This window comes from Neofelis nebulosa, chromosome 15 (genome assembly GCF_028018385.1).
Source record: "Neofelis nebulosa isolate mNeoNeb1 chromosome 15, mNeoNeb1.pri, whole genome shotgun sequence".
Lineage (NCBI taxonomy): Eukaryota > Metazoa > Chordata > Mammalia > Carnivora > Felidae > Neofelis > Neofelis nebulosa.
Window position 1 is genome coordinate 54,805,568 of NC_080796.1, and position 27,673 is coordinate 54,833,240.

Genomic DNA, 27,673 nt, shown 5'->3' on the forward strand with positions numbered 1-27,673 from the left:
AGAAAACATAGAATATTTATCCATCTGTATGGAAAATTTATATGCTATGCTATATGCTAAACAAAACAAGTGAAATTGATATGAGTTCTTTCCTCTGTTATCTTCTGATAAATTCTAAGAAGTTGCTATGACAAGATAGATAAGAAACAGTCTTTTGCTATAAAAATAACTTCATTGTATCTTTAAAAGAGGCACAGATTTAAAAGTTTTTAGATTATATTTGGATTTATTGATTACCAGGACCATTATAAATTCACATTGTGAGGACAATTCTTAAAATATAGGAACCAAATTTTCTACTTTTATATCAATATAAGAATAAATGAAGTATTTTATGCATTCTTAATAGCTTACAATCACCATGATTTTTTCACATGTAGAAGATATTTGTTATATATTATATTTAGTTTGAGTATAATAGTAGAAAAATTTTACAGATAAAATATCTCTCAAGAACACATCTTTTTATATTGCTCATAATATTATACCATTGACTGTCTTCAAATACCAAGTTTGTCTACTGAGTAGTTAATACAAACACTTCATCTATGGAGTGCACTCATGCCAGAGGCAACTCATATAGCTACAATTTCTAAAGAACTGGTCTATGCATTATGTGAGCAAAATTTTATTAATAAGAAAACATCCATTTGTTGACTACTACAGTAAAAACTTTCTAATATTGGTGTAATGAAGACCTTCCTTCTCCTCATATGTTAACTGAGCTACATAGGCATGCCATAAATTATGTTATTCATATTGTAACTGTTCTGGACCCCATCCCTTTGGGGATCTGTTTTTTTTTTTTTTAGAATTAGAAGAAATTAATTTATAGGTTTTTTTTTCTATTTCATTCCTATTCTACTTCTGATTGTGTGTGTGTGTGTGTGTGTGTGTGTGTGTGTGTGTGAGAATTAAAAAAACAAAGCCAGTACTTTCAATACACCATCTTCAATTTAAACTTTTGAGTAGTAGTTAGGAATTGTTGGGCTGAATAGTCTTCAAAAGGTTCTGGTACATTTCTGACTTTAGAAACCTGGGATACGAGTCCCTTTCCATGTGCATATACACTATCTTTTGAGCCTCTTCAAAACACGTTTGAGTGGGTTCTTGAATATTCCTGATGATAGTCTCTCTTGTTGAACTGTCAATGTTAATCTGAAAAGTGAAATTACACATACAGCATAAGTAGGTATAATTGAAGACAGAAACTATAATGGAAAGGTTTAATTTATTCCCCACTCTCCTTTTTTTTTTTTTTCCCTTAGTGGAATAGGGTAATTTTGTCTCAAGTTTCATAGGTATCTAAAACGACTTATAAGAGACAAACTTTGCTTTTTTTTTTTTTTAAACTAAACACCCACCTCCATATCCCAGTTTGAAAAAACAAGACAAAACAAAAAAGCCCAAGACCAGGGAAATCTCAGTAACCATTGCTTACTTAAGCAGATGCAAGTGGTCTGTTAGTGGAGTCTACAAACAAGGAAGTTTATGAGATGAATATCTCTTTTAAGGAAAAGGGAAGTCGGTACTATTTTAAGGTTTATCTTAGTAGTCATGAATGTTGTTCACTGAATATGCCGTGAAATGGGAAGAGAGTGAAGAGAAGTGGAGAAATAAAGGAGAGAAGTGGTTATTTCAATAAACCAAGTGATTTCCAGACAAGAGTTTTGAGGAACAAGAGGATAATGTAGGACTGTCCTGCGTGATAGGCATCTCATATATCATAGCCTACCCTTATCTCCTTGACAAGAGTTTCCATTCCTTATTCTCTCTCTACCAGAAGGGGTCTTAGCGCGTCATTCGCTCATGGCGTTATTTCTTCAGGCAGTTGTACGTGACCGGAGGTGGCGTCAGTGTGAATGTTTGCTGGATTTGACGGTTTGGAACCGAGGTGAGCAGTGAGCTTTGGTGCCGTGGTGCAGACTCTTCCCAACACTACTGGGCTTGTCAACACGCCCATTTATGGTATCTGTAGTTCCTTCTAGCAAAGTCAATTCTTCTTACAAGGACTTCTTTTTTTAAAAAAGAAACTTTCCAAGGAATTAAGGTAATTTAATGACAAGAGGCTCTGGAGCCAGACAGGCCTAACTTTGAATCCTAACTTTCACTTAACTGATATGTGACACTGAACAAGGTAATTAGTTTCTCAGATTCTCAGGCTTCTTATCTGTAAAATAAGATTACCAATACTGATTTTGTAGCATAATAGGAGGTACTGGATATAAAGTGCCTGGCGCATACGTGTGCTTGACAGATATTAGCGTCCTTCCCCGGGATGTACTGATTTCCATTAGCCATCATTGTCATGTAGTTACCTCTCTAGGGGACTGTGGCCGGATGTAAATCTTATAAAGCTTTTTTGCCCTAGAAATTCTGCTCCATCGTGAGACAATTTTCTTATAGGTTTCACATGCCATCCAGAATTTAATATTCTCATCACTGTGCTCCATTTTTAAGTATGCTGCATAGACTACTGGACCATCTAAAAGTAATGGAGAAATCAGTTTATTTTGGGGGGGTCAAATCATCAAAAAATCTGAACAACATTTAATGCAGATTAAAACTAAAGTTTAAATCAAAGCTTCAAATTATTTAACGAGTGTTATATAATGACACACACAAATGCACACACACACACACGCATCACACCTTAGATCTATAAATCTGAAGCATGTTTTGACAATGCCAGTCAGTGGTGTGGTTACCCCTTCGTTCTTTTATTCTGAGTCACTCAGGAGAATGTCCACTGATGTGGGTAGGTCTAGGATAGAAGAGGTCACAAGGACCCAGAAAGAAGACTTAAGTTGCATCAGTGGACAGAGCTCTGATCATGGAACTGAAACAAAAAAATCTAAGCCCTCAAAGCCAAACTGGAGGGTCAGAGCAAGGTTTAGAATCTCAACAGGCAGGTCAAGGTTGGAAGAAAAATACCCAAGTCATGTAGGAGTAATAAATTGATCAAGTTGTACATCCTGGGGTGTTTCTCAATATCCAATCTGAGCAGGAGAACACAGATGGATGAAAAGTTCAACTTTATATTCATACATTATGTTTCAAACTAGAAATGAAGGACCAGGCAAAGAATGGAATTCAGATGGGGCGTTGGAAACTATCTCAAAATCAAGAGCAGGACAATGGGTATGTGCAGCACAATCATCAAATGACATTTGATGCCAGAGATGTTTATTCTTAGTTTTTGTCTTAAATTGCATTTCTGGACTGAGTGGCTAATGACATGCATGTGGAAGGAGCTTTTCTGATTGAGGCTCTATTTTGTAGGAGCTAGTGTTTGAAGAAGAGGGTTAGACAAGCTCTCACAAATCTGACACATTAATATGAATCTTTGGGAGGACCAAGTACTCTCAGTATTGAAGATGAACACTCTCAGAACTTCATTGGTGACTAGGAAGTCTCTTAGCATATCTGAGAAATTGAATTTCTAAATGATGGAATGACATAACTTTTAATTGACAGTAAGAGAAATGTGTGTGTAGGCACATTGAATATGTGACCAAATATAGAATTTTGATTAAAAATATGTTATCAGTATTATTAACTGTTATAAGAAATAATGGTAATCAGATGGAATAGCAATGTAAAATCAGATTTTCTTGGATCTTCACGTAAGAGATTGGATTGAATTTTCTAGCACTAGAAAGCCTTGACTCCTTGGCTTCTACTTGGCTCTGTTGGCAGTAATACAAAAATAAAGATAACAATTAAGATATTTTTATTCAAGCGATAAACTCAAATATAGAGGCAGATCCCTTCTAAGGAGGATTAGGGTTGGGAAAAACTGGTAATCTGCAAGAAGTGTGCCATTTCTGTAATACACAAAATTAGAGCATGTCTCATTATTATCATGTAAGTGAAGCCTCCATGACATTGAGTGGGAAAGGGTTTGAAAGGAACATCACTTGAGTTGAGAGGACAGATGAAATGGGGGTAGAGCGTGTATAAAACTGTAACATAGGAAGTAATATGGATTAGATACTTCTACCCAATGGGGGAATATATTTTATCTTAGATTTCAAACAAGAAGTTTATTTTCACACCAAACTAACTTTAAGATGTGCCTTGCCTCATCACAGACACAGAAAGCTGAGGTCAGAACCAATACCTGTAGCAGTTGGAGCTCCTGTTGGAGAAACAGCTGAATGGAAAGGCAAACCAAAAACAAACAAAACAAAACAACAACAACAACAAAAAACAAATCAAAACAGAAAGGTATTTCTGGCTTAACAAGCCAGACTTAAAGCTGGCTTAAAGTCTGGATATTGTACTTAGTACTTTGTACTTAGTAGAATTTTGAGTGCATACCTCATTAGGGACAGAAAATAAGTCCTAAAATAAAGAAATGAGCTATGGAACAGGGAAAAAATGAGATACCAGATAAAATCTGTAGATCCTGGAATGATAGGTGCCAGGTACTCGGATGGGTGAGTGCATGGGTGAGTGGGGACTAGGGAGATGACTTGGAAACCAATATTAGAGTCTGTGTTATAGTATTCTGAATTTGTGTTTATGTTTAGCTTAAATGTATAGTAAAATATTTAGAGATTCTCATTTCAGAACCTGCCGGCATCTGTATGGCCTTCTCTAATTTCTCTCCTGATTGCAAGTGGAGGAAGGATCTTTTCGGGCTGGCCAAATGACTCAACAATTCTCCATATACTCAAGTCCTTTGCTAATGAGGCCATCCATGTTTTGCAATTTGTATTTTATATAGATATTTGATAATATGGTAGATTGTAGTATTGATCTTAGTTACTCCCTGCCATTCTCATAGGAGGATTATACTTTTATGTCCCATTTATATCGGCCTTGCCCATTGGATTTGTTTTACCCAATGAAATACATGCAAATTGCCATATGCAGGTGTAAGCAAAAGGCTTTAAGCAGAAGTTTCAAGCAGGTGGCCTGCTGTTGAGCTTTCAAACGGTCATGCAAAGAGTACATTCTGGAAAAGACCTGCTTCTTTTGCCTGAAGGCCAGAATGAGGACATAGAATGGAGGTGGAGCAGAACTCAGTCACTGTGTGGCACAAACAAGAAATGAATGTTTCTTATAAATAAGTTAGTGGGATTTTAATGTCGTGTTTTACTGCATCATAACCTGACCTGGACCTGAAAGCAGACGTGGACCATTTGAACTTATCTGATATTTCACGTAACATTCTGGTGTGTAGAATAAGTAAACTCACATGGCTGGTGTGTTTTACAGAATTTTTATAAGTTAACCAAGGCAAGCAGCTGAAAGCGCATTTGTATAACGGTGTTCCAGGAATCTGAGTAATTATTAAAGTTGGAACTGAATTGCTCAATTTAGAACTTCTAATGACTCATACAACAAGTGACTTTAAAGGTAGAAAAGCCTTTTCCAAATTAGGCCATGTAGCCCAAAGTAGCCCATTCTGAAGTTGTAAATGATTCTCCTTCCTGAGCATTAAAGAGACAGTGACTCTGTTGGCACAGAGTGAATAAAGATAAACAACAGAGGGGCGCCTGGGTGGCGCAGTCGGTTAAGCGTCCGACTTCAGCCAGGTCACGATCTCGCGGTCCGTGAGTTCGAGCCCCGCGTCAGGCTCTGGGCTGATGGCTTGGAGCCTGGAGCCTGTTTCCGATTCTGTGTCTCCCTCTCTCTCTGCCCCTCCCCCGTTCATGCTCTGTCTCTCTCTGTCCCCAAAATAAATAAAAAACGTTGAAAAAAAACTTAAAAAAAAAAAAGCTAAACAACAGAATTGCTCATTAAGTTGAGAGGATGGAAAAAGTAGGTTTATGTCATACATAGTGTATGCTTTTCCCTTAAGAATGAGAGTGATGCTTTTGGGACTCTGTAGCTTGTTTTTTTTTTTTTTTTTTTTTTTTTTTTTTTTTAAACCAGTCATGGAAATTAGTATTTTCTATGACACACAAGGTGACACATGTCAGTTTCTTGATGTGGAAGGGAAATGTGGCATTCCTCTTGGCTGAGTCAGAGCAGTGGCCCATCTGTTCCAGGATTGTTTTCTGCAAGGGGAAAAAGCTTACACCATGAAATAAATCCTAAAATCGTGCTATGCAGCAGTCTTTCATCAGAAATGTGCCTAAAACGATTTTACATCTAGTTTATTTTCAATCTGTACCACTTGGGATAATAAATTCCATAACTGTACTAGCTTCTTCCTGAAGTTTGAAAGTAAATCTGCTTTATTGAGTTTCTCTAGTTTGGCTTCTGTGATATTAATCCTTTATGATTTTTCTCCTTATAAATGTAACTTAAAGTACTATAAGTCGTTTTTAAATACAGAGAACCTCTAAAAAAGATAATAATGATTGTTGACGATTTGATATATTTTCTTTATTCTTTCAGTCCTTTGTTAATGTTTAACTTTCTATCTAACTAGAATTCATTTGTCTATAAAAACACAGATACACATGCAAATTACTGGCATTATAATGTGAAAGCAATTCTGTGTAACTCTTTCATACTTAATATGTAGAAACAGTTTTTATAAAATTTTTTTTTTAATATTTATTTTTGAGAGAGAGCGAGAGCGCGCGAGAGTGGGGGAGGGGCAGAGAGAGGGGGAGATACAGAATCTGAAGCAGGCTCCAGGCTCTGAGCTGTCAACACAGATCCAGTCGTGGAGCTCAAACCCATGAACCGTGAGATCATGACCTGAGCCGAAGTCGGATGCTTAACCGACTGAGCTGCCCAGAAATGTGCCCCAGAAACATTTTCTCCTTTTTATTTTCAAGGTTCACATAGTAGTCCATTGCAAGACAACTCTATATTATATTAGGCTACCCTACTATTGTTGAATATTTATATTGTTTCCCATTTTTTGTTATAAATTATTTTACATTGAATATTTGGTGTGTAAATCTTTGCATCAGTAATAATTTTATTATAATGAATTTAAAAGAGTGGAATTCCTAGATTATTGGATGTAATGTTTTTGGAAACTCTTAATATCTTTTGTAAAATTGCTTTTGGAAAGATTTCATTAGTTCTCATTACTAACAGCAGTGTGAAAGTGTCTGCTTACTCCATCCTTTCCAATCTGATGGGGTAAAACCAGTGACTTGTAACTGTTTAGCTTGCACTTTTAAAATATTAATGCCTAAACATTTTTTCTTTCCTACTGAATTTCAAATCTTTTGGAATTTTATTTTTTGCATTGTTAGTCTTTTTGGAATTTTTCAGACTTCTTTGTATATTAAAGAAGCTATCTGTTATACTTATTATGTTCTGTTCTCTTTTTACAGATTATTTTTTAATGATTTTTGAGAAATATTTGTAAGCCACCTAATCTGAAAAAGCCTCAGTTCATCTACCTGACCTGCTTTCAATCTGTTTTGCACTTTTATCAGAGAAAAATCTCTAAGGCAAAAATCTGGCCACAACCCTTTATTTATAACCTTTCAACCTTTTCCCATTGCCCTAATTAAAAAAAAAAAAGCCGGACTTTGGCAGTGGCTACAGGGCCCATTAGGATACAGTGCTCCCTACCTCTCTATCCTCTTCCCTTGTCACTTCTGGAAACAGTCTTTGTTTGAGCCTTGCTCCTGGCCAAGCAGTGTGCGACCCCCACGCTGTTGTATATGCAGTTCCCTCCTGTGTGGTAGGCTTTGTACTAGGATCTAAGACTCAGGTTAAATATCTGTTTCTGGAAAAATTTCTCTGGAACAACCTCCTCCTCCCCAACTAGGTAAGTGCTTCCTGTCAGTTGACAAATAGCACCTAGTCTACCATTATTTTAATGATAGTTCCCTCTCACCCTATACCACAGTGTGTTGTATCTACTGATTTACTTTGATTACTCTCCTACTCACAGGCAAACACTTTGATAAGTAGGACCCCAGTTCCACCTTCCTATGCCCAGTGCCTATGCACTGCCTGATGGACAGCAGGTACTGACTAAAAAAGGTTTGTCAGTTCAGGCTTTCGGATTCCTCGTGCTTCTATGTTTTCAAGTGAATCTCCATACGTTTTGAAAAGTGAAGAAGCGTGCCCTAATTGTTAGCATCCAGGAAGCACCAAGGACCAGAGGATTATACCTGGCATGTTGTTACTTTTTTTTTTGGACAGGGAGACAAACATGCACTCATTGAACAGTGGTGTCTATAAAAGGCCAGGTTTTGTTGTTTTGTTTTTCTTCCTGCAAGGTGAACAAGTGCATGAGAAGTTAGAGAAGAGAAACAGTACCGAGGGAAGGGGCTGTGGCCTGGCCGTGCAGGGAATGTGAGGGCTGCTGACGGGAGCCATGGCAACAGCAGTGGTTAGCAGAGGGTAGAATAAATGATAGTGTAGGAGGCTGTCGATGCACAGTGAGCAGTACAGAATCTGTCACAGAGGAAGTGAGCTGAAGGAGGGGCTCTGCCTTAGAGATCAGGATGTACGTGATGGGACAGCAATATCCATTAGTAGCTTCTAATGGCTGCTTTGTGTGAGGATGGGGATGCACCGGCCAGTGTAAATCAGAGCAGTCTTCATTGCCTTTAGCAGTAAAATAATCCCATAGTATCCAACCTGGCGTTTCCGAGGCTGTTGGCAGGTGGTTGTGGTAACTGAGAAAGGGAGGAAAGTACACCATACACTGAAGGTTGATTTTGACCAAAATTAATAGTGATGCCAACCCTGTGACTCAGAACACCTGCTTATTTAGAATGGCTGAACTCTATGTCTGGTCTGGAGCAAACTGAAGAGGCCATAGAAAAATATGTAACTGGGCTTTCGCACTTGAAATCATCTCTGCAGATTTTTTTTTTTTTTAATTTTTTATTTTTGGGACAGAGAGAGACAGAGCATGAACGGGGGAGGGGCAGAGAGAGAGGGAGACACAGAATCGGAAACAGGCTCCAGGCTCCGAGCCATCAGCCCAGAGCCTGACGCGGGGCTCGAACTCACGGACCGGACCGCGAGATCGTGACCTGGCTGAAGTCGGACGCTTAACCGACTGCGCCACCCAGGCGCCCCTCTCTGCAGATTTTAAGTGGGCACTCAACATGACCGAGTCATCCTACCACCCTTCCATGGTATCTTGGTTTATAGATAAAATATCTCTCAAGAACACATCTATCTATGTTGCTCATGGTACTATACCATTGATTGTACTGTGAATACTAAGTTTGTCTGCTAATTAAAGTTATTCTGAGCACCCCATCTATAGACTAAACTCATGTGAGGGACAACTCATATAGCTACAATTTTTAAATTGGTTCTTTAACTCTCCAGAAGCTATTTCATATCTTTTTTTAAATGTTTTTATTTATTTTTGAGACAGAGACAGAGCATGAGCAGGGGAGGGGCAGAGAGAGGGAGACAGAATCTGAAGCAGGCTCCAGGCTCTGAGCTGTCAGCACAGAGCCCGATGCAGGGCTCGATCTCACAGACTGTGAGATCATGACCTGAGCTGAAGTCGGACACTCAACCGACTGAGCCACCCAGGCGCCCCTCTTCTTTCTTTTTAAGGTCCCAGCACATCTCTCCTCAGCTCTCTGCTGATGACCTTGCCTCAGTCTTCACTGAGAACACTGATTTATTCACGCAGAGATTCCCTCATTTTCTCTCTACCAAATCAACCGACTTACCTCTACTGGTACATGTCCTTTCTAACTTTCCTTCTGATAGGAAAACAGTGTCCAAACAGTTCTTTTTTTTTTGTCTTCTACCTAATTATGCTTTCTCCATGGCTTTGCATTTCTCTGTTGCTCTTAAAATTGTCTCCACTGTCTTCCCCGTCATCACTTTCTTCCTCTCTGATGGTTGCCATCATCCACAATGATGCTGCTGTATTTCCCAAATAAAATCAACAAGGTCTGTTGTCTATATTTCCAATATTGACCTCATGACTCTTTCTAGCTGCTACTCTTTTCTCTGTTGACCTTCATCTCAAAACTTATGTAAATAATCCCCTATATCCTCGGCCTTGCTTCCTCTTGTCCTATCCATCCCCATGCCTCTGCAACTGTTCCTCCCAAGGCACCATTGACTTTCATATTGCCATATCCAATGGTCACTGCTCTTTCATCATATTACCTGACTTCTCAGCAGTCTCTGACCACAGTTCACAGCTCCCTTCCTGAAACATGCTCTTTTTGGCCTTTCATGATGATGTACTGTTTTGGTCACCCTTAACTCACCTGATGATCTTTTTCTATTTCCTTTGCTGACTCTTCCTCTTCTCTGGATTTGGAAATATTAGTGTCCACCTAAGCTCCATCTCTGGATCTCTCCTCTCCTCTCTCTGAACTCTCCTGCTAAGTAATCTCATAGTCCCATGGCTTTGATTAGAGTTTATATATTAAGTACTCTTGGGTTTGTCTTCCCCACCGACTTCTGGTCTTATGTGGTTTATTTCAATAGCCTTCCAACTGGTCTTTCTGCTTCTTTTTTTCAGAAGAGAACCGGAGGATACATTGACTCTTGTTATTCTTCAGTTTAAAGCCACTCATGTGGCCAGTAAGGCTCTATACTCTTGTCATGTTGAACTTCTTTAGTTATTTGAAGACACTAACCTCAGTCACATCTCAGGGTCTTTTGAACATGGCTTTCCTTTGTGTGGGCCACTGTGCCCCCCAGATCCCAGCCTGACTGCTCATCAGCTTGATGATACTTCTCATCATTCAGCAATTGGCTCAAATTTTGTGCCTCCTGACAGTTCTCCTCTAATTATCCAATTGAACTACCCTCTCATACTTGCCTTTCTTTGTTATACCACTTGGTTTTTATTTTGTTCAAAGCATTTAACACTTACTGGAATGAATGTTTTCATTAATTTATTTGCTTGTTTGTCTATCTCCTCCCTCTAGAGGGAGCACATGAGCTGAGCACAATGACCTTACAGGTCTTTTTCACCTCTGTCTCAGCGCTTGGTAGGATTGCCAGACACTTGGAAGCATTGAATGAATCATCCAAAGAAGTTAGTTGCAGTTTTAGTGATTTCTTTCAATTTATATTAAACATAGTTTACTCAAATATGAATGAGCAGCCTCTACCCTCACCTTTTGAGGTTTAGCAGATATGCATATGTGTTGTTTTTTCTGGTACCATTTTTTGTCATTTTAATTAAAAGGAAAACTGATTAGTCAAAATTTTGATTTGATTATTTTTCACTCTTGACTCTTTCCAGTTTGTAGAGCCATTGGGTTTTAGGTGATTGTCGGTCCCCTTGTCCTTGCAAAAGCATATTTCTGTATCGTTTCTAGTTCTACCAGATTTAGCCATCAGAACTACAGATTTCCACTAGGTTTAGTTGGCAGATAATATTCACAGGATTTTCTTTCTATTTTTCATCTTGGTGATGCCCAACATTATGATGATGTTTGAGGCACATTGTCTATTTTGGGTCAATATAATTTAAGAAAACAAATTTTGTGATTCTCAGATACTTTTGTCAACAGGTCTGACAAATTTTTTTTCTGACCCATTAAATAACTTACTACTTTTATGTCCATTTGCAAATAATGTAACTCCTTCCTAAAAACTTGGGTGTTTGGAAACTTGGAGGACTTTTTATCATCTGTAGACTTGGAAATTTCTGCTTAATTCATTATGGAGATTTTTTAATAAGACTATTTTTTTTACACTAAATCTGAGGAATCCTACATACTGTATCTCTTCCTTCAAAGAAGCTTTTATCTATATTGGACTTACTTCTAAAATAGTTGACTATCTTTAACCCACTGCCAGTCACACCTCCTCATCATTTTACAACAGTCTGAATCAAGTTCCAGCTCAAATTTGCCTCTTGTGAGAAGCTTTTCCCAAAGACCTGCCATTCCTTCTCATCTATCTTCACCTTTGAGCCCATACATAGTAGGTTTGTGCTAGGTGACCTGTATTTCTAGTCTCCCTTTGTTACAGTGATTCACAAATATATGGTGCACATATATTTTATCTATCCTTATCTGTGCCTTCATGAAAGCACTTCCCAGGGTGCCTGGGTGGCTCAATCGGTTAAGTGGCTACTTTGGTGCAGGTCATGATCTTAAAGCTCTTGGGTTCAAGCCCCACATTGGGCTCTGTGCTAATAGCTCAAGGCCTGGAGCCTGCTTCAGATTCTGTGTCTCCCCTCTCTCTCTACCCCTACCCCACTCATGCTCTGTCTCTCTCTCTCTCTCTCACTCAAAATAAATGAACATTTAAAAAAATTTAATAAAAAAAAGAAAGCACTTCTACTGTCCTTCTGTCATACATAGTAGGAACTCCATAAATACTTAATTGCTCAGAGATCACACTCCATAATGTATGCTAAAACTCAAAGCAGTTTGCTCTTGGCAGTTTTTTGAGCTCTCAAGATTCTCAGCCTTTTACATAGGGCACTTCATAAGGACACATTTTACTATCACAAGTCATACGTATTTTAGATGCTGGTCTTCTATGAGGCTGTCCTAACTGGACCTTGCAAGTAATTTTATGTCAAAGAAAGGTGGGTGTATGTTTTTCTTTCTGGATTTAGAGCTTCCTTCTGCTTGTTGAATGTAACAATAGACTCTTCAAGGGAAAGATATAGCTTCATAAAACCATTTTTACTCTGGAAGCAAAAACCAAAAAGGAAAGCAAACCAAACCCTGACAATCAGTCTTTAGTGAAAAATTTGCCAAATGCCATTATTTTTAAAAAGTGTGTATATATGCTAACTAATTTGGATGTAAATTAAAAAAAAAATTAAATTAAAAAAATTAAAAAAATATGTATTTGCCTTGCCTTTAAAATGCCATTCGGGCTGTTCCTAGAAGTTGTTTCCATCACCATTTTCTACTTTACCCCAATGTGCTATAAATAGCAGGCTTCCCTGTTCTCTTCTGGGAGATTTTCAGTCTTTGATTAAAAAAAAAAAAAAAAAAAATCTACCTTTTTTTCTGTGTTATTTCATGTGGTAGATGGGCACAGGGAATTTTGTTTTTTTCAAGCACATTGCCTGGTACCTAAGTGCTTAAGATTTACTAAATGGATATTGAGCACACGTACTGTTTTTAAAAAATTAACTTGTTTGCCAATTAATGTATCATTAAACAGTATCTAGATTACTAGAGTTCTTAATTTCTTTTTTTTTAAACGTTTTTTTTTTTTTTTTTTAACGTTTATTTATTTTTGAGACAGAGAGAAACAGAGCATGAACGGGGGAGGGTCAGAGAGAGGGAGACACAGAATCTGAAACAGGCTCCAGGCTTTGAGCTGTCAGCACAGAGCCCGACGCGGGGCTGGGGCTCACGGACCGCGAGATCATGGCCTGAGCCGAAGTCAGACGCTTAACTGACTGAGCCACCCAGGCGCCCCTAGAGTTCTTAATTTCTTTTTTTTTAATTTTTTTTCAACGTTTTTTTATTTATTTTTGGGACAGAGAGAGACAGAGCATGAACGGGGGAGGGGCAGAGAGAGAGGGAGACACAGAATCGGAAACAGGCTCCAGGCTCCGAGCCATCAGCCCAGAGCCTGACGCGGGGCTCGAACTCACAGACCGCGAGATCGTGACCTGGCTGAAGTCGGACGCTTAACCGACTGCGCCACCCAGGCGCCCCAAGAGTTCTTAATTTCTAACTAAGGTCTTAATTTTACCAGGGTTCTGCCCTAAACTGATGCTTTTCTTGGATCCTCTCTCCCCATGAAGAAGTTGATTTAATTCAGTGTTGTGATGACTATTACTTAATGACTGTCCAGCAAACATGGGTTAAACCAATTCCTGTTCATCTATTGGGACTACACTTAATACATTTCCTTCCTAAGTGGGTTTCTGACTACATGTTCTTACAGTCTTTTAATCTATGTAAAAAGAGGCATCTACATATCTTAGCTAGAGAACACATTTTACCAGTGTCCTTGGTTAATGTAAACACACTTTATTTTCTGGCATTTAATGTCTGTTTTTTTAGTTTTATCTTTCTGATTGGATGGTCCATAGAATGAATTGTTTTATCATCTTTTTTATTATGTGATTATTAAATTTTTACATGAATTTCACAGTAATTAGATTGCTCTTAAGATTCTTATCCTGCTTTTGCTGGTTTTTATAAAAAGCAGTATGCTATCTTTCTGTCCTCATCTTTTCTGTAAACTTTGCTTATTTTCATGACACTAGATGTCAAAGTAGCTAGTTCTAGCTAGGCTCTCCTTTGAGATCATTACCGAACAATTAACTTTATTTACTTTGTCTATGAGGGCTCCAGGACTGGCACAGAAACTTTTACATAATGTGGCTTAATACATTTTGATATTTTCTTACTAGTATTTGTCTTGTATTTACTCACTGAACACTTATTGGATGCCCATTAGATACAAAGCACATTATTTTTAGTCTCTGGGACGGGAGATGAAAGGTGAATGAGTCTTGATCTGTGCTCTCAGGGAATTTAAGATCTACTGAGAAAGTGCGGAAAAAAACCCAATACACCAAATAGCTGTACTAAGAAGAAGAATAAATAATGATACTAATGGAAGAGAGAAGGCAAGTATTTCTAAGAAGTTTCATGGAAAAGGTGGAGGTTGAATTTTACTACCCAAGATGTGTGGATAACAGAGTAGACAGGACTTAGCGGGGGAAGCCTGGAACAGGTGTGTTGCCGGTGTAGCCAATGGAACAACGGTCACCCTGGCTGACAGGTGTGTTATGTGAAGGGGCAGAGCTGTGGCTAAATCGTGAAAAGTGCACTGAGTTTGGGTGTAGAGAGTCTTGAATGCCAAGATAGGGATTTTGAACTTCTTGGTAAGCCTCAGAGAAAAAGGAATGGTATTCAGAGACATGCACCTTGTTACTAATAAAAAGAACTACCAATTATTGTGTGCCTAACCTGCTCAGCCATTAAGCTAGGTGTTTTATGTCTAACCTGAACAATAATGCTGAAAATATGGGTGATATTATTCTCATGTTACAGATGGAGAATTTGTGACTTCAAGAGAGAGATTAACCTGGGATATGGCAAAACAGGAATTACCGGGAGTTGAGACTGAAATCCAAATTCTTTAGCAGTGGATCAATCAATATAGCTGACTAAACATATGCCTTTGTCTCTTCCTCTCATCCCATTGTTCTAAAATTGACATATATATACACACACACATACGTATATGTATATATATATATAATGTTTATTTATTTTTGAGAGAGAGAGAGAGAGCGCAGGGGAGGAGCAGAGAGAGAGGGAGACACAGAATCTGAAGCAGACTCCAGGCTCTGAGCTGTCAGCACAGAGCCCAATGCAGGGCTCGAACTCACAAACTGCGAGATCATGACCTGACCCAAAGTTCAAAGCTTAACCTACTGAGCCATCCAGGCACCCTGCAAAAAATATATTTTTAAAAATTCACATGCTGGCAACTTGGATCACAAACTATGAGGAATACTTGAAAAGTAAAAGGCAGGGTTCACGAGTAAATCATGGTCTCAAATGCTTATTGGAAAGGCCTGTTATGATAGGTGGGAGTTCAGGTAGTGATCCAAGTCTGCAGGTGCTATGGAGGGGCCATGAAGTAACTGCTAGAATATCTGATGAAGGTGTTCCTGTAGGAGGAGCCAGGGGTCTACACATCCCCTAATTGCCCTCTGGGTCAGACAGTGATAGTTGTCTCCATATCAAGAGGGGCCCTTGTGCAGAGAGAGCAGGAAGTGCCCCAGAAGCATGGTCACCCCCAGGAGTAACAGGAAGTACTTTACCCAGAGTTACCACCTGCATATCTCATCAATTGAACCATCAAGTAGCATAGCTAAGTCCCCTTCCATAGTCAATAGGTATAAACAGATGAAATATTCACACAGAGGCTAATAAGGAATCTCAAATAAAAAGAGATGTATAGGCAAAAATTAACAACCATTTGATGGGAACAAACTCCATTAAAAAATATCAAATTCAGCAAACAAGAGAATTTTCTTTGATGGGGCGCCTGGGTGGCTCAGTCAGTTGAGTGTCTAACTTTGGCTCGGGTCATGATCTCACGGTTTGTGGGTTTGAGCCCCGCATCGGGCTCTGTGCTGACAGCTTGGAGCCTGGAGCCTGCTTTGGATTCTGTGTCTCCTTCTCTCTCTCCCCCACCCCCATTAGCACTCGGTCTCTCTCTCAAAAAAAAAACAAACATTTAAAAAAAAAGAATTTTCTTTGAGTACTTACAATATTTTTTCCTGTACCTGTCTTCTGATATTTATCATTTTCTACAACTTCCCAATTTTGTACCCAAATACAGTTGACTGCTCCCATGAATACAAATGCTTCTCATTTCTTGCATTGGCCTATGACTCTGTGTCCCTAATATCCATTGTTGTCAGCTTTCATTTATACCGTCTGAATGTTGATGCTTATATACAACTATATGTAGACTCTGGGGAGTTTTAGAACATCAAGACTCAAAATTTATTCTTACTTTTGAAGGCACTAAGAGCAGCAAATTTTTGAGTTTTCTAAAATTCTAACTTTAGAAGGCTATGATAAGACAGTATATTTCAGTATGTGTTACAATTTAGACATATTTTCCAAGGGATTTTACACATACACTTGTGAAGACTAAATATTCACAGTGACTAATCTTGTTTTAATTAACAGCAAAGAAAATAATAGTGGTTGACACGACAAACTATTTTCAGGTTTTCTTTTTGTGACTGGGGCAGCTGCCATTCTGAAGGCTGTGAGAAGAGCTGCATACATTCATCACTTAGGGCCACTTTTTTCTCTTAGGAATGAAACTGGTTATTCAAACATATACATCATACTCACATTTCGTAGCCATCAACTTTTCAAAAGACTGGGCCCACTGTAACACTTCCTCCAAAGTAATGCTTTGAAAAGAAACAAAAGGTGCTCATTGCATCAAAATATTCTCAAGGTTTTGCTGAATTAAATAGAAATATATGATCCTGAAAATAATGCCACAATATAGCTATACTCTATTTGTATGTGTTTTTTTTTTAATTTTTTAATGTTTATTTATTTTTGAGAGACAGAGAGAGACAGAGCATGAGTGGGGGAAGGGTAGAGAGAGAGAGGGAGACACAGAATCCCAAGAAGGCTCCAGGCTCTGAGCTGTCAGCACAGAGCCCGATGTGGGGGTCTAACCCATGAACTCTGAGATCGTGACCTGAGCTGAAGTCAGATGCTTAACTGACTGAGCCACCCAGGCGCCCATATTTGTATGTGATTTTAAAAGGAAATTTATCTTTCTGTGATCTTTTACATTTTATTTTTACTTTCCAAATTGTTAAAATTAAACAAAATTATGAAAGTAATGTAAATTTGAAAATATGATAAATTTTTACAAGATAATGATCTATAGCACCCTTAGTCCTGTAATTTACCTATTCCTGAATTACTACTATTAATATTTTTGATTTCTTTTTAGTGTTTTTGTTATGTGTGTGTTAGTGTGTTTTAACCAAGAAGTAGCCATACTCTGCGTGTGTGTTTGTGTGTGTGCATACTTTGTGAGTGTGTACATATATATGTATATATTATTTTTAATAAGCTTTTTATATGTCATCACAATTGTCTTAATAACCACTTATTATGTTATAACTTATAATTATAGATTTATAATCACTGCTAGTCACCGAGGAGTGTTGAGTATTCCACAAGGGAGCATTCTATAGTTTACATATTCTCAATGAGCATTTTGATTATTTCTCACTTTTTAGCATAAAAACTTGTGATTAAGGCTTGCTATGATCAGATAAGGTAATTGTTGAGGGAGTTCACAGAAGTAGAATTAAAGTGGGTCAAAAATGCACATTTTTAAGGTTCTTGGTGTAAGTTGCCAAATTGCATTTGGGTTTGTATTGTGTGCTGCTGTCACCAGCAATGTGTTTGCCATTTAGACTCTTCACATCTTGGATTCATCCACAAAGCTTCTTTGCATGCATTCATAGAATAAAGTTATTAACTCTATATCTACTTTATGTAGGTATTTTCTCTATTATTTGCTATAATTTTTTTTACGTGTTGAAGGTTTGAATTTTTAGTACTGCGAATAATATGTAAATAAACAGTATAAGAAACCATTTACAATTTCAAGAATATCTGTGAAAGATATGGGTTTGAAGCTTCATTTCTGTTCACTTTTTCTGGGCTTTGTGAGGTGAATTGGCAAGTGACTATGTATTCTTACATATAAATCATTTTATTTTCTCTCCTTTAAAATAATCATTGCGTTCACTGCCATTCAGTTTATGATTGTTTCAGTTTACAATGGTTCACTCTTAATTTTCCAGTTTTCAATAACATCATATAATCAGATAGCTCTAGATACAAGCAAACCCTGTCCATTGGCTACTTTTGGTATAGTTTGCTCAATAATTGGTTTTGAGGGAACAGCCATCGGCATTAGTAGGTACTTAACACAATGAAGGAAGATTAGTTAAAGAGGTTAAAAAATGACCTAGAACATGGAAAAATATCAAGATCTAAAAAGGTCAAGTATCTTTTGTTTTCTGCAAATTCAGATGGCTCTTGCCAGTTTTAGACGGACTATGTGCATCAGCACTGAGGCTTAACAGTATACTGCTGTAAAGATTGCTTAAAAAAAAAAAAACATTTCCATGAAATGGTATCTGACTCACTGTTCTTTTCTGTTATTAAGAACTTTAAAAACAGTAACCTCAAGTAACCTTTTCCATCCAGTAAAATGGTAAGTGCTAGGTAAGGTATGTGGCATGCCTCTCTGTCCCACCCATTCTCATTATATAGGAAAAAATAAAATCTACAACATGAGTGAAGAGGCCATCATTGTCTTGGCTTAGCTTAAAATAAAGTGTTGGTACTTTGTTGGCTAGAGAATTCTTCTGCCTCTAAGATTCATGAGATTTAGGGAGATAGACCATGATTGGAATGGTTATGGTTGGTGTTAAAATTATGCAATGAGGGGTGCCTGGGTGGCTCAGTTGGTTAAGTGACCAACTCTTAATTTTGGTTTAGGTCATGATCTCATGGTTCATGAGTTCGAGCCTCCATCAGGCTCTGCACTATCCTAGTGTGGAGGCTACTTGGGATTCTCTCTCTCTCTCTCTCTCTCTCTCTCTCTCTCTCTCTCTCTCTCTCCCCCTCTCTCTCTCTGCTTCTCCCATGTGCTCTCTCTCTGTCAAAATAAATAAACTTAAAAAACTGTGAAAATGAAATTTGGTTTTGGCTTAATCCCATTTGGCTTGTAATTTTTTCTGAGTATCTCACAAACTTCATGCTGTCCCATGGCTATTCAGCTGTCTGTATGCTAATAATTCTAAACACCTCTGTCCCCTCACCTACCTGGATTTCCTAATAAAAAACAGGGGAGTATTCTGAGACCTCATGTCATTATGGAAACAAGAATGGAGAGTGTTTGGAATCTGACAGTCCTAAATTCTAATTCCAGTGCTGCATTTAATAAATTTTGGTTTTACCTCAAATCTTTGAGGCCCTGCTTTATTATCTATAAAATGGGGATAATATCTATTTCTCAAAGCTATCTATCTGGAAAATTAAAGTAGTTCGTGAAAGTAAAGCACCTAGCAAGTGACTGTTATCTACCAGCCTTGCCAGGAACGCGAATTCTCTTTCCTTGGTCTCTCCCTTCCCTGATGGGGGTGGGGGGTCTGCAAGGCAAGTAGAAAGACATGTGAGCCACGATGGTGATACTCGATGGGAGTCACCAGCAGAAGAGAAGGAAGCTATTCCCAAATTAGCCTGTTTCATCTTCCTCTTTGCACGTGCCTGTTCAGTGTAGCAGCTTCACCTGGTTGTTTAAAATGCCGAGCTTTGGGCCTTATTGTCTCTTCCACCTACCGCTGCAGCCTCCTCCCCACCTCACACAAATGCTTTTAAGTGTTTTTGGACATTCAGGTACTAGGGGGTGGAGCATGCATGCCAGGAGCTCTGACCTAGCAAGGGAGATGTGGCTACGACTGAGTATTCCATGTGGACTAAAGTTAGGCACTCTGGTTAAACTCCTGGGAACCCTGAGGTGGAAAGTCCAATCAAATGGTTTGTTACCCTCCTGAGGCATTCTGCTTTTTATTTCAACAGTCACCGTTCCCATCCAAATAGCTACATTTTTTCTTTTGGCAAAATATCCAAGAGCCTCAGGAGCTTGGTAAGCATTTGGTTACCTCCCCAGTCTCACTTCTTCCAACTGGACACGAGGTTTCTGACACTTTGTAGATGGAGGGTTTGAATCATGAAAACAATATTTTGGATAAAGAATCTCATTTTAACATAAACAATATAAAATGTTAGAAAAAGTCTCAGTATTTATTCATAATAGACACTGTAGAAACATTAAACTTGTTTAATTCTCAAGTGTAAACCATAACTAATGAAAATGAAACCTTAGTGTAATACATGATTGCTCTTCTGGTGGAATTACTCATGTGTAAATGCAAATTCTACATTCTGAACAAAATATATTAAATTAGCAGTTGAGTAAATGTACACCTATTTATCATGTGGTAAATATGCATTATGGTGGCCATAGAATTTAAATGCTACTTACTTTGACGGGAGCCTCTGAGATTCATCTCTGCAAGGCTTGCAAATCCAACAAGTCCGCCTGCTCATTTTTCTAAAGCAATACAGAAATATACTTAGTATAATTTAGTCATTTAAAATAATTATATGCTAGAGTCAATGTCTCAGGAATACCCAAAATTATAAATCATGAAAAAATAAGCATGGGTTTCTGAAATTAATGGAATACAGTCACTGGCAGGGGCAGAGAGAAGAGAGGAGAACAAAAAAACTCATCTCATAAATATTTTTTAGGAATATAGGTTCTTAGAGTTGTGACTTTAGAACCCATCTGGGCCACTTATTCATCATAATGGTGTTTAAAAAAATGCAGCTCACTGAGAAAGAGAGCTTCCCATTTAGGGCCCACTAACAACAAAGTCAACTCCCACATCTTCCCTTTTTTGGATAATTCTTAGTTTTAGAAAGAGCTCTCAATCTATTAAATAAGAATTTGAGCTTTTTTTTTGTCATTAGCCACATAAAATAGTGTAAAAGGTTAAAAAAAACAAGACTCCTTAGGGGTGAATTCTGAGAGGGGGGTTGCTTACCTGGTTTTCCCCACTCTCAGCAGTGTGACCTTGGCTTTAAAATTCAGGTACTCAGCCCAGTACTCAGTCTGTACTCAGCCCAGGCTTTATATAACAATGTATGTCATAGAAGGTTTTCAACTTGGGACTTTGAAAAACAACTCAAAAATTTAAGAATAATTAAATCTACAATTTATAATGAGAGCTGGAGATATTTTGCTAAACATATGCACACTTACATACAATGAATTATTAAGGATAACAGTGAGTTCTTATATCAATCTTTATTGACTCCTTCGAAACATCTGCTGAACATTTATTATGTGCAAAGATCCTGCCTTTTCCTCTTCCTGTCCTCACTAGCAAGCACTTAAAATCCATGTGATGGGGACTTTGAGACAGGAAGTCCAGGAGCCCATGAGTACACACAGGAGGAGAAGCTAACCAGCCTTGGTGGTGGTTAGAGACGACATTCCAGTAAACTAATAGCTGAGCTGGAACCTACAGGATGTGCAGGAATGTGCTGAGTGGAGGGGATGGGGAAGCTTGGGCAATGGGTTATGTCCTAATTGAGGAAATGAATGTAGTCATTACTTGAATATAGAATTTGGCAGGGAGAAGGTTGAGGGAAAAGGCTAGAGAGTTGAGATTGGACCAATAATCACATTCAAAAATGCTTGTTGCCACAAGAAAGTGATGAGAGATAAAGTTGGAAGATAGGCAGAAGCTGGACATGTTAGGTCATACACACCATCAGTTTCATAGTAAGACACTAGAAAATCGTTGAAGGTTTTAAAATATTTGACAAGTTAACATTTGAAATTGGTTCTGTGAGTAGAATTGATTGTAATGGTGCAGAGGCGGAATGCAGAAGACTAGTTAAGGGGTGCCTGCAGGAGTGCAGGTGAGGATATTATAGGCTTAAATTAGGAAGGTGGCAGTAGAGATGGAGGGAAGGGGATAGATTTTAGATGGGGTAGAGGAGGAACTACCAGAACTTGATGTACTGGATGTGGAAGGTGGGAGAAAGAAAGGAAACAAGTTCAGGTGAAAGATTTGACCCCAAGGTAGAGGTGGTAGTTTTTACAAAACACATAGGAGCCAAAAGAAAAAACAAGGTGGCCCAAAAAGAGAGTATGTACTGAGAAAAACAGATTTCCCAAGACAGGTGACTCAGAGACAGACTGAAAAAGGGAGCCTGTAGGAGGATAATCAGGGTAATGTGGTACCAAGACACCAAAGAATGATTTACCAAAAAGCAAAGACTGGCCAATTGAGTGTTAAGAGCTGGGAAGAGATGAAGAGAACAAAGGACTGAAAACTATCCATCGATTTGCTAACAAGAAGGTTATCAAGAACCTTGGTGAGAAGGCTTTTGGCAGAACAGGGAGGGCAGCAGCAAGAGGGGAGAAAAAGCAAGAGGAAATGGAGACCTGGACAAAAATAGGGCTACTTATACTTCCTCTCTCCTTCTCCCTCCCTCCATCCCTTCCTTTTTCCCTCCCTCTCTCCCTTTCTTCCTTTCCTTCTGATGAAAGCCACTGACCGAGTATTATAACAGAGACAGAGAAGCAGGACTATGCTGTTTGGCCATTCTGGCCTGCACATCTCTAGGAGTATAGTTTATAAAGTCTCCAATGTGGCTGACATGCCCTGAGATTGGCAAATGGTGTCCGTGGAAAAAAGTTGCAGACAGCCGAAAGGAGGAAAATCAATAGATTTTCAGGTTTCTGAAAAAGGAAAAAAAAGGAACCAGAATTCAGATTGTGGGCGACAGGACATTAAAGAACTAGAGGAAGAGATTACTGTTTTCTTGTCATTGGAGCGGGCATAGATCTAAGTATATTTGCCGTTTTGGGGATAGGAATTTACGGGTGTTGTGGGTTGATGGACTTCATTTTCTGTATGGGTCTCTCTACCGTAAGGAGGAACAAGGGACAAGGTAGCTAAGTAGATCTACAGGAAAAAAACAAAACCAAAGTTGGGACTCTTTTGATTGTAAATATAGATTCAAACTAGTTCAAGCAAAAAAGAGAGTTGATTATAAGGATATATCTGTGTGTGCTGTTAGATTCTGGATAGCCTTAAATGTTGAGCTCTATTTTGTTGTAGTAATAATTCACTGAGGTCTGTAAATAATAGCTGTGTTGAAAACAAGAGTTTTTTTTTTATAGAAAGATAAATCTGACTGAAGATGATTAATACTGAAATCATTGAGGCTAAGAAATCTCTTACATTGGCTGTTAATAACTGATCTTTTTCATAATTGGGCCCTGAATGAAAATTAAGATTCTTCATCTCTGTAATCACTTCTATGATGTAGGTTACCTAGTGACTCTTTGCTTCTCTTCTTCTAAGTAGGAGGATGGTAAAGAAGTTCCTTCCATCCTGTGTCAGGGTAATTAGTCATCACTGTCTTCTGCTCGTCATTGACCTCTCCCTATCTACTACATTTAATAATTTTTTATATCTCTTTGTCTCTTCATTTGGTGTATTAGAGCTATGTGTGCACATTAGTGATTTCTGTAACTAAATTCATGTCTAGGGGTGCCTGTGTGGTGCAGTCAGTTAAGCAACCGACTCTCAAGTTTGTGAGTTCAAGCCCTGCACTGGGCTCTGTGCTGATGGTGTGGAGACTGCTTGGGATTCTCTCTCTCTCTCTCTCTCTCTCTGCCCCTATCCTGTTTGTGTGCACTCCTTGTCTGTCTCTCACTCAAAATAAATAAACTTAAACAAATTAAGAAAAGGTACAATTCATGTCTATTTACAAGTTAGTATGTATTTTTAAAGAGCTTTAATGGAACTGTTCGGTAAAGATAGAACTGTCTTAGTATTCAACACTCACTGGGGTCAGAAGCATGGCAAAGGTAAAGTGATTTCCAGATGCATTAGAGTTTAGGGGGTTCCCACAGCTCCTGACCGGTGACTGCGTATATTAAAATAATTCTGGTTCTGGAGGCAAATAAACATGTGCCTGAGTTCGGGGTCTTATTAGCTGTATGACCTTGCACACACTAAGTAAACTTTTATATTTTTAATTTCCTTTTCCCTAAAATGGAATTGTAAAGATTAGAAAAATGCTTATATGCAAAAACTTTCTGTTCCAGTTAATCTGACCTTCTTTCAGCTTCTTGCACTCTGTCACTCAGGAAATATTTCCTAAGCTCTTTTGTATGCGCAGGAAACACACATCTATCGGACTGCATTCCTTCCTCTTTTTGAATTTCAGCTCAGACCTTGTAAGTTTTCCAATTAACCTTATTCATTCTTCAATGTGTTAGCATACTTCCTGCAACTCTTCCTTCTTTTCATTTGTTTGCTGCTGTGTTCCTAGATTTCAATTTTCACACATTATATTAGCAGCTGGGTTCCAGCTTTAGAACTAGCTGGTCTGCTACCTCAGGGCAGACACTTTGGGGCAAGCGTGTCCTGTTGAAGTGACGGGGCGGCTGGGAACGATTTGTTTGACCAGAGGAGCTCAGAGAGGACAGACCAGCAGAGCTAACCCTTACAATTAGGCAGATTTCTCCTCTATGGAGATGCCTGGTCTGGTGGAGAGGAGAGGTCAAGCTATGGGCCTCCATGTGGGGCTTCATCCATTCATCCATGTGGTGGAAAGGCTATCTTTTAAAATTCCAACAAAGGCTCTGAATAGACCAGTAGCAGCCCTGAATTCAGCTACGTGTCTGATTCAGAGGTTCTCTGGCCCCAGGCGCTCATTAGTTGGGTGACCTTTGGAAAAAGAGTGTGATATAAATGTATGAAAATAATGTTATTTATATTTCTGACTTTTCTACTCCTAATAGACTATAAATTCGCTGAAGTGTTATGTTCAAATATTATTTGATAATCCTGTGTAAGTAGTTGTTTATATCGTTGTTTAGTATTCTAGGTCATTCACAAATTGATTAACTTATAGAATACCAAGAGAATATAATGATATAAAAACATCCAAAGTAAATAAAATATTTGGTGACAGAATTATGTAAGAGATGTATTATGCATAAAATAAATAGATCACAAAGCAGTTTTGTTTTACAAAGTTCTTTGGTTTTCTAGTCCATTAAGAGCTGGAGTTTGTTGGGGGCTGTCCCAGTATGAGTCCCTGCGCACCATGTCCCTGCTCACCTGCTGGAGACTTACTGCTCATCTTCTAAGATCTCAGAAACCAAATGTCCACTGCACCTCCCTCTTTTGATTACTAGTGGATTTGCTATCACTGTGCACTACTCCTTTGCTGAAATACCACAGAACATTCTCCATATCCTCATAATGCCTTCTACATTGAAACCAAGAGATAAATTCACAAACAGGTTACCCAGCTTCTGATAATAGAACAGGTTGTCTGCCTTGAGCTTATTGGTTCTTTTAGCCAAAACACTGCTAAAATTATAGTTAGTTTTAACTTAACATGAAGAAGAGTAGAGATTAAACAGGGAGACAAAAAACAACAAAATCTTTCAAACTAATTTTGGAAGATGGAAAGTAGATGAAGAAATAGAAATTAAAATTCTCATACCTCTAAAATTAGAAAAGAATTTTGTCTGACAAAATGAAGAAAATAAAACTCAGTCTGAAGACAAAGAATTTCCAAGAACAGCTAGTGGTTTAAGAAGAAATATCTGCAATCCTGCTTTCGACAATATGTACCATTAAGTAAGAGACCTGCGTCTACAGTTTGTTACTACCAAAATTTAGAGTGACAGGGTGAAACCTTTTCATATTTATAATTGAGAACTTTGAAGAAATAATTTTGGTGATTCCAAAAAAAATGTAAATTAATAAACTTACTTGGAATTAGAGAATACCTTGTCATTTACTGGTAAAAATAAAAATTATCCTCAAGTATCCCATAGAACTAAAATTCTATTTTGACAAAAAGAGAGTTCCTGTGAAAGAATGACCTAAATGGATATGAAATAGAAATGATTTAAATTGGAGAAACTCACCAAGCTTCAAATCAACAACAATCATTTTTTTCTCATGTTAGTAGTATGGTATGTGGAAAAATTCCATTGACCTAAAAATAAGATAAATAACAAAAGCAAAAAATTATTGTGTGCTTCCTGGAGAATGCATATTTCACAAAATATTTCTATAAATACCTTGCTTATATTTTAAGTAAATAATTTTTTCACTTTGTAAGTGCTAGATTATGATTATCCTTATTTTTAACTCCTTATCTAGAACTTTATTAATTCCATACATTGATATTGTAAAAATTCCTATACTTTTTATTTGTATTTTCCATTAGGTTTTCTTTAAATATTTTTTTTTTGTTTATCTTATGTTAACAATATACATTAATTTGCTTATCTTTAAAAATTTTTCAATATCCTCTTGGTAAGACTAGTATGGTCTTTTACACTCTAAGCATAGTATTTAGTTAGGTTTTCAAAATGATTTTGCCTCCAATGTTTTCTCTTGATTATTTTAAAGAAAGCATACATTTCATCTATATAATCTAATTTTTAGAGTGGTTTATAAATGCTTTAGTGATGAATTGAGTTGGATATATATTATGCCAGAACAATTCAAGCTTTAGCTAGCATTTAAATGAAATCTTTCTCAAAACAATACGAAAATAAATTAATTGTCTTCATTTTCACCTTTTCACGTATTTAAATGTTTTTATTATCCTGACGGGTGATAAATTCATTCTGTTCAATATAATCTCTGCATTTAAATGTGTTTATTTTATGATATAGAATATCCCATAGAATTTAGAAAAACCTAGAGCAATTTACATTTTAGTGAGGTTTTGTTTGCCACAGTACATAGAATTCTTGCTTTTCAAAAAGCAAGTAATTTGTGCGTAGTTGTGGTTAGGCATAACATTAAGGAATGAAGAAATTCTGTAAAATCAAAATTAACGATATCTCATGTAAACCTTACAACAATCCATACATGGAGTCAGCACAGCTAATCCAGTGTTGGAACTAATTATTTGATAACGTATGATGTTTGAAGCAAACAATTCTGAGATACCTGATTTTGTTAAATATCTTCATCTAAACATGTACATCACATCCAAAAAACACATAAAATGAGAGTATTCCTTACTCTAAGCCAGTAATATTTCTTTTACTGCCCAATTTAGAAGCTTCATTTATACATGTGTGACTATAAGTATTTTTTAATTATAGAAAGCCTAGGCCAGGCAAACATGTGTTTGGCAGTTTGTTTTTCTTAGAAGAAAGCTAACACTTCCAGTGGTCCTGCTGTTAAAGTAAACATCCACTAGTCATTTACATCGAGCCAACATTATTGTAGTCATCAACTATTTTATGGAATCGTATACTTACAAATATATCCTGTAGAACGGTCCACCATGCTAAATTTTATTTTCTATCGGTATGATCCTTTTGAAATCAGGTGCTGAAGGTCCATGAGACAGCCAGCATTATATTTTTCCTGGCATAAAATAACTTTACTGTCTCTATAATTACCTTTGATGGCACTCTGCCCTCTCTATGAATGTTCTGTTTTTACACATGTATCTATGCAAAAAGAGGTTTGGCTGAATATGGAAAATAGTGCTGTGGGACGCTAGTGCACTGCTGATAAAGAGGTTGTATCTAACATTATCAACCCATCGGAAGTGATCAGATGATTGGAAGCAGTAGCTCTATGTAGCTTCAATGTAATATTCAAACTTTTTTCCAAAATGGCTTTTAGAAATTTTTTTCTTGTTTAGCT

At 37.7% G+C, this 27,673-nt stretch overlaps 1 protein-coding gene and 1 long non-coding RNA gene across 3 annotated transcripts in view; one reads left to right on the plus strand and one right to left on the minus strand.

The window, feature by feature from the left end:
* The window catches only part of LOC131496343 (uncharacterized), a 368,341-nt gene that overhangs the window by 83,405 nt on the left and 257,263 nt on the right, over window positions 1-27,673 (plus strand). The gene's annotated exons all lie outside the window — the stretch shown is intronic.
* Window positions 199-27,593, minus strand: RGS13 (regulator of G protein signaling 13). Of its 2 annotated transcripts, XM_058701829.1 has the most exons (7): window positions 27,280-27,593; window positions 25,924-25,994; window positions 22,521-22,704; window positions 20,431-20,499; window positions 16,692-16,753; window positions 2,319-2,485; window positions 199-1,158 (listed from the first exon to the last, which is right to left on the minus strand). In XM_058701829.1, the coding sequence occupies exons 3-7, from the start codon at window positions 22,580-22,582 to the stop codon at window positions 976-978; spliced, it is 543 nt and encodes a 180-aa protein (XP_058557812.1). In that variant the 5' UTR covers window positions 22,583-22,704; window positions 25,924-25,994; window positions 27,280-27,593; the 3' UTR covers window positions 199-975. The 2 variants fall into 2 exon arrangements, with proteins under 2 accessions (XP_058557812.1, XP_058557813.1); XM_058701830.1 differs by lacking the exon at window positions 22,521-22,704 and having other exon boundaries at window positions 27,280-27,585.

Excerpts from the sequence above, each read along its gene's own strand:
- RGS13 (XM_058701829.1), bottom strand. The coding sequence starts at position 22,582 with ATGTGCAGGCCAGAATGGCCAAACAGCATAGTCCTGCTTCTCTGTCTC. Across the intron at positions 20,500-22,520 it reads TGTCTCTGTTATAATACTCG|AAAAATGAGCAGGCGGACTT; the intron begins GTCAGTGGCTTT and ends GTATTGCTTTAG. Across the intron at positions 2,486-16,691 it reads AAAGTTGATGGCTACGAAAT|ATGGTCCAGTAGTCTATGCA; the intron begins GTGAGTATGATG and ends CATTACTTTTAG.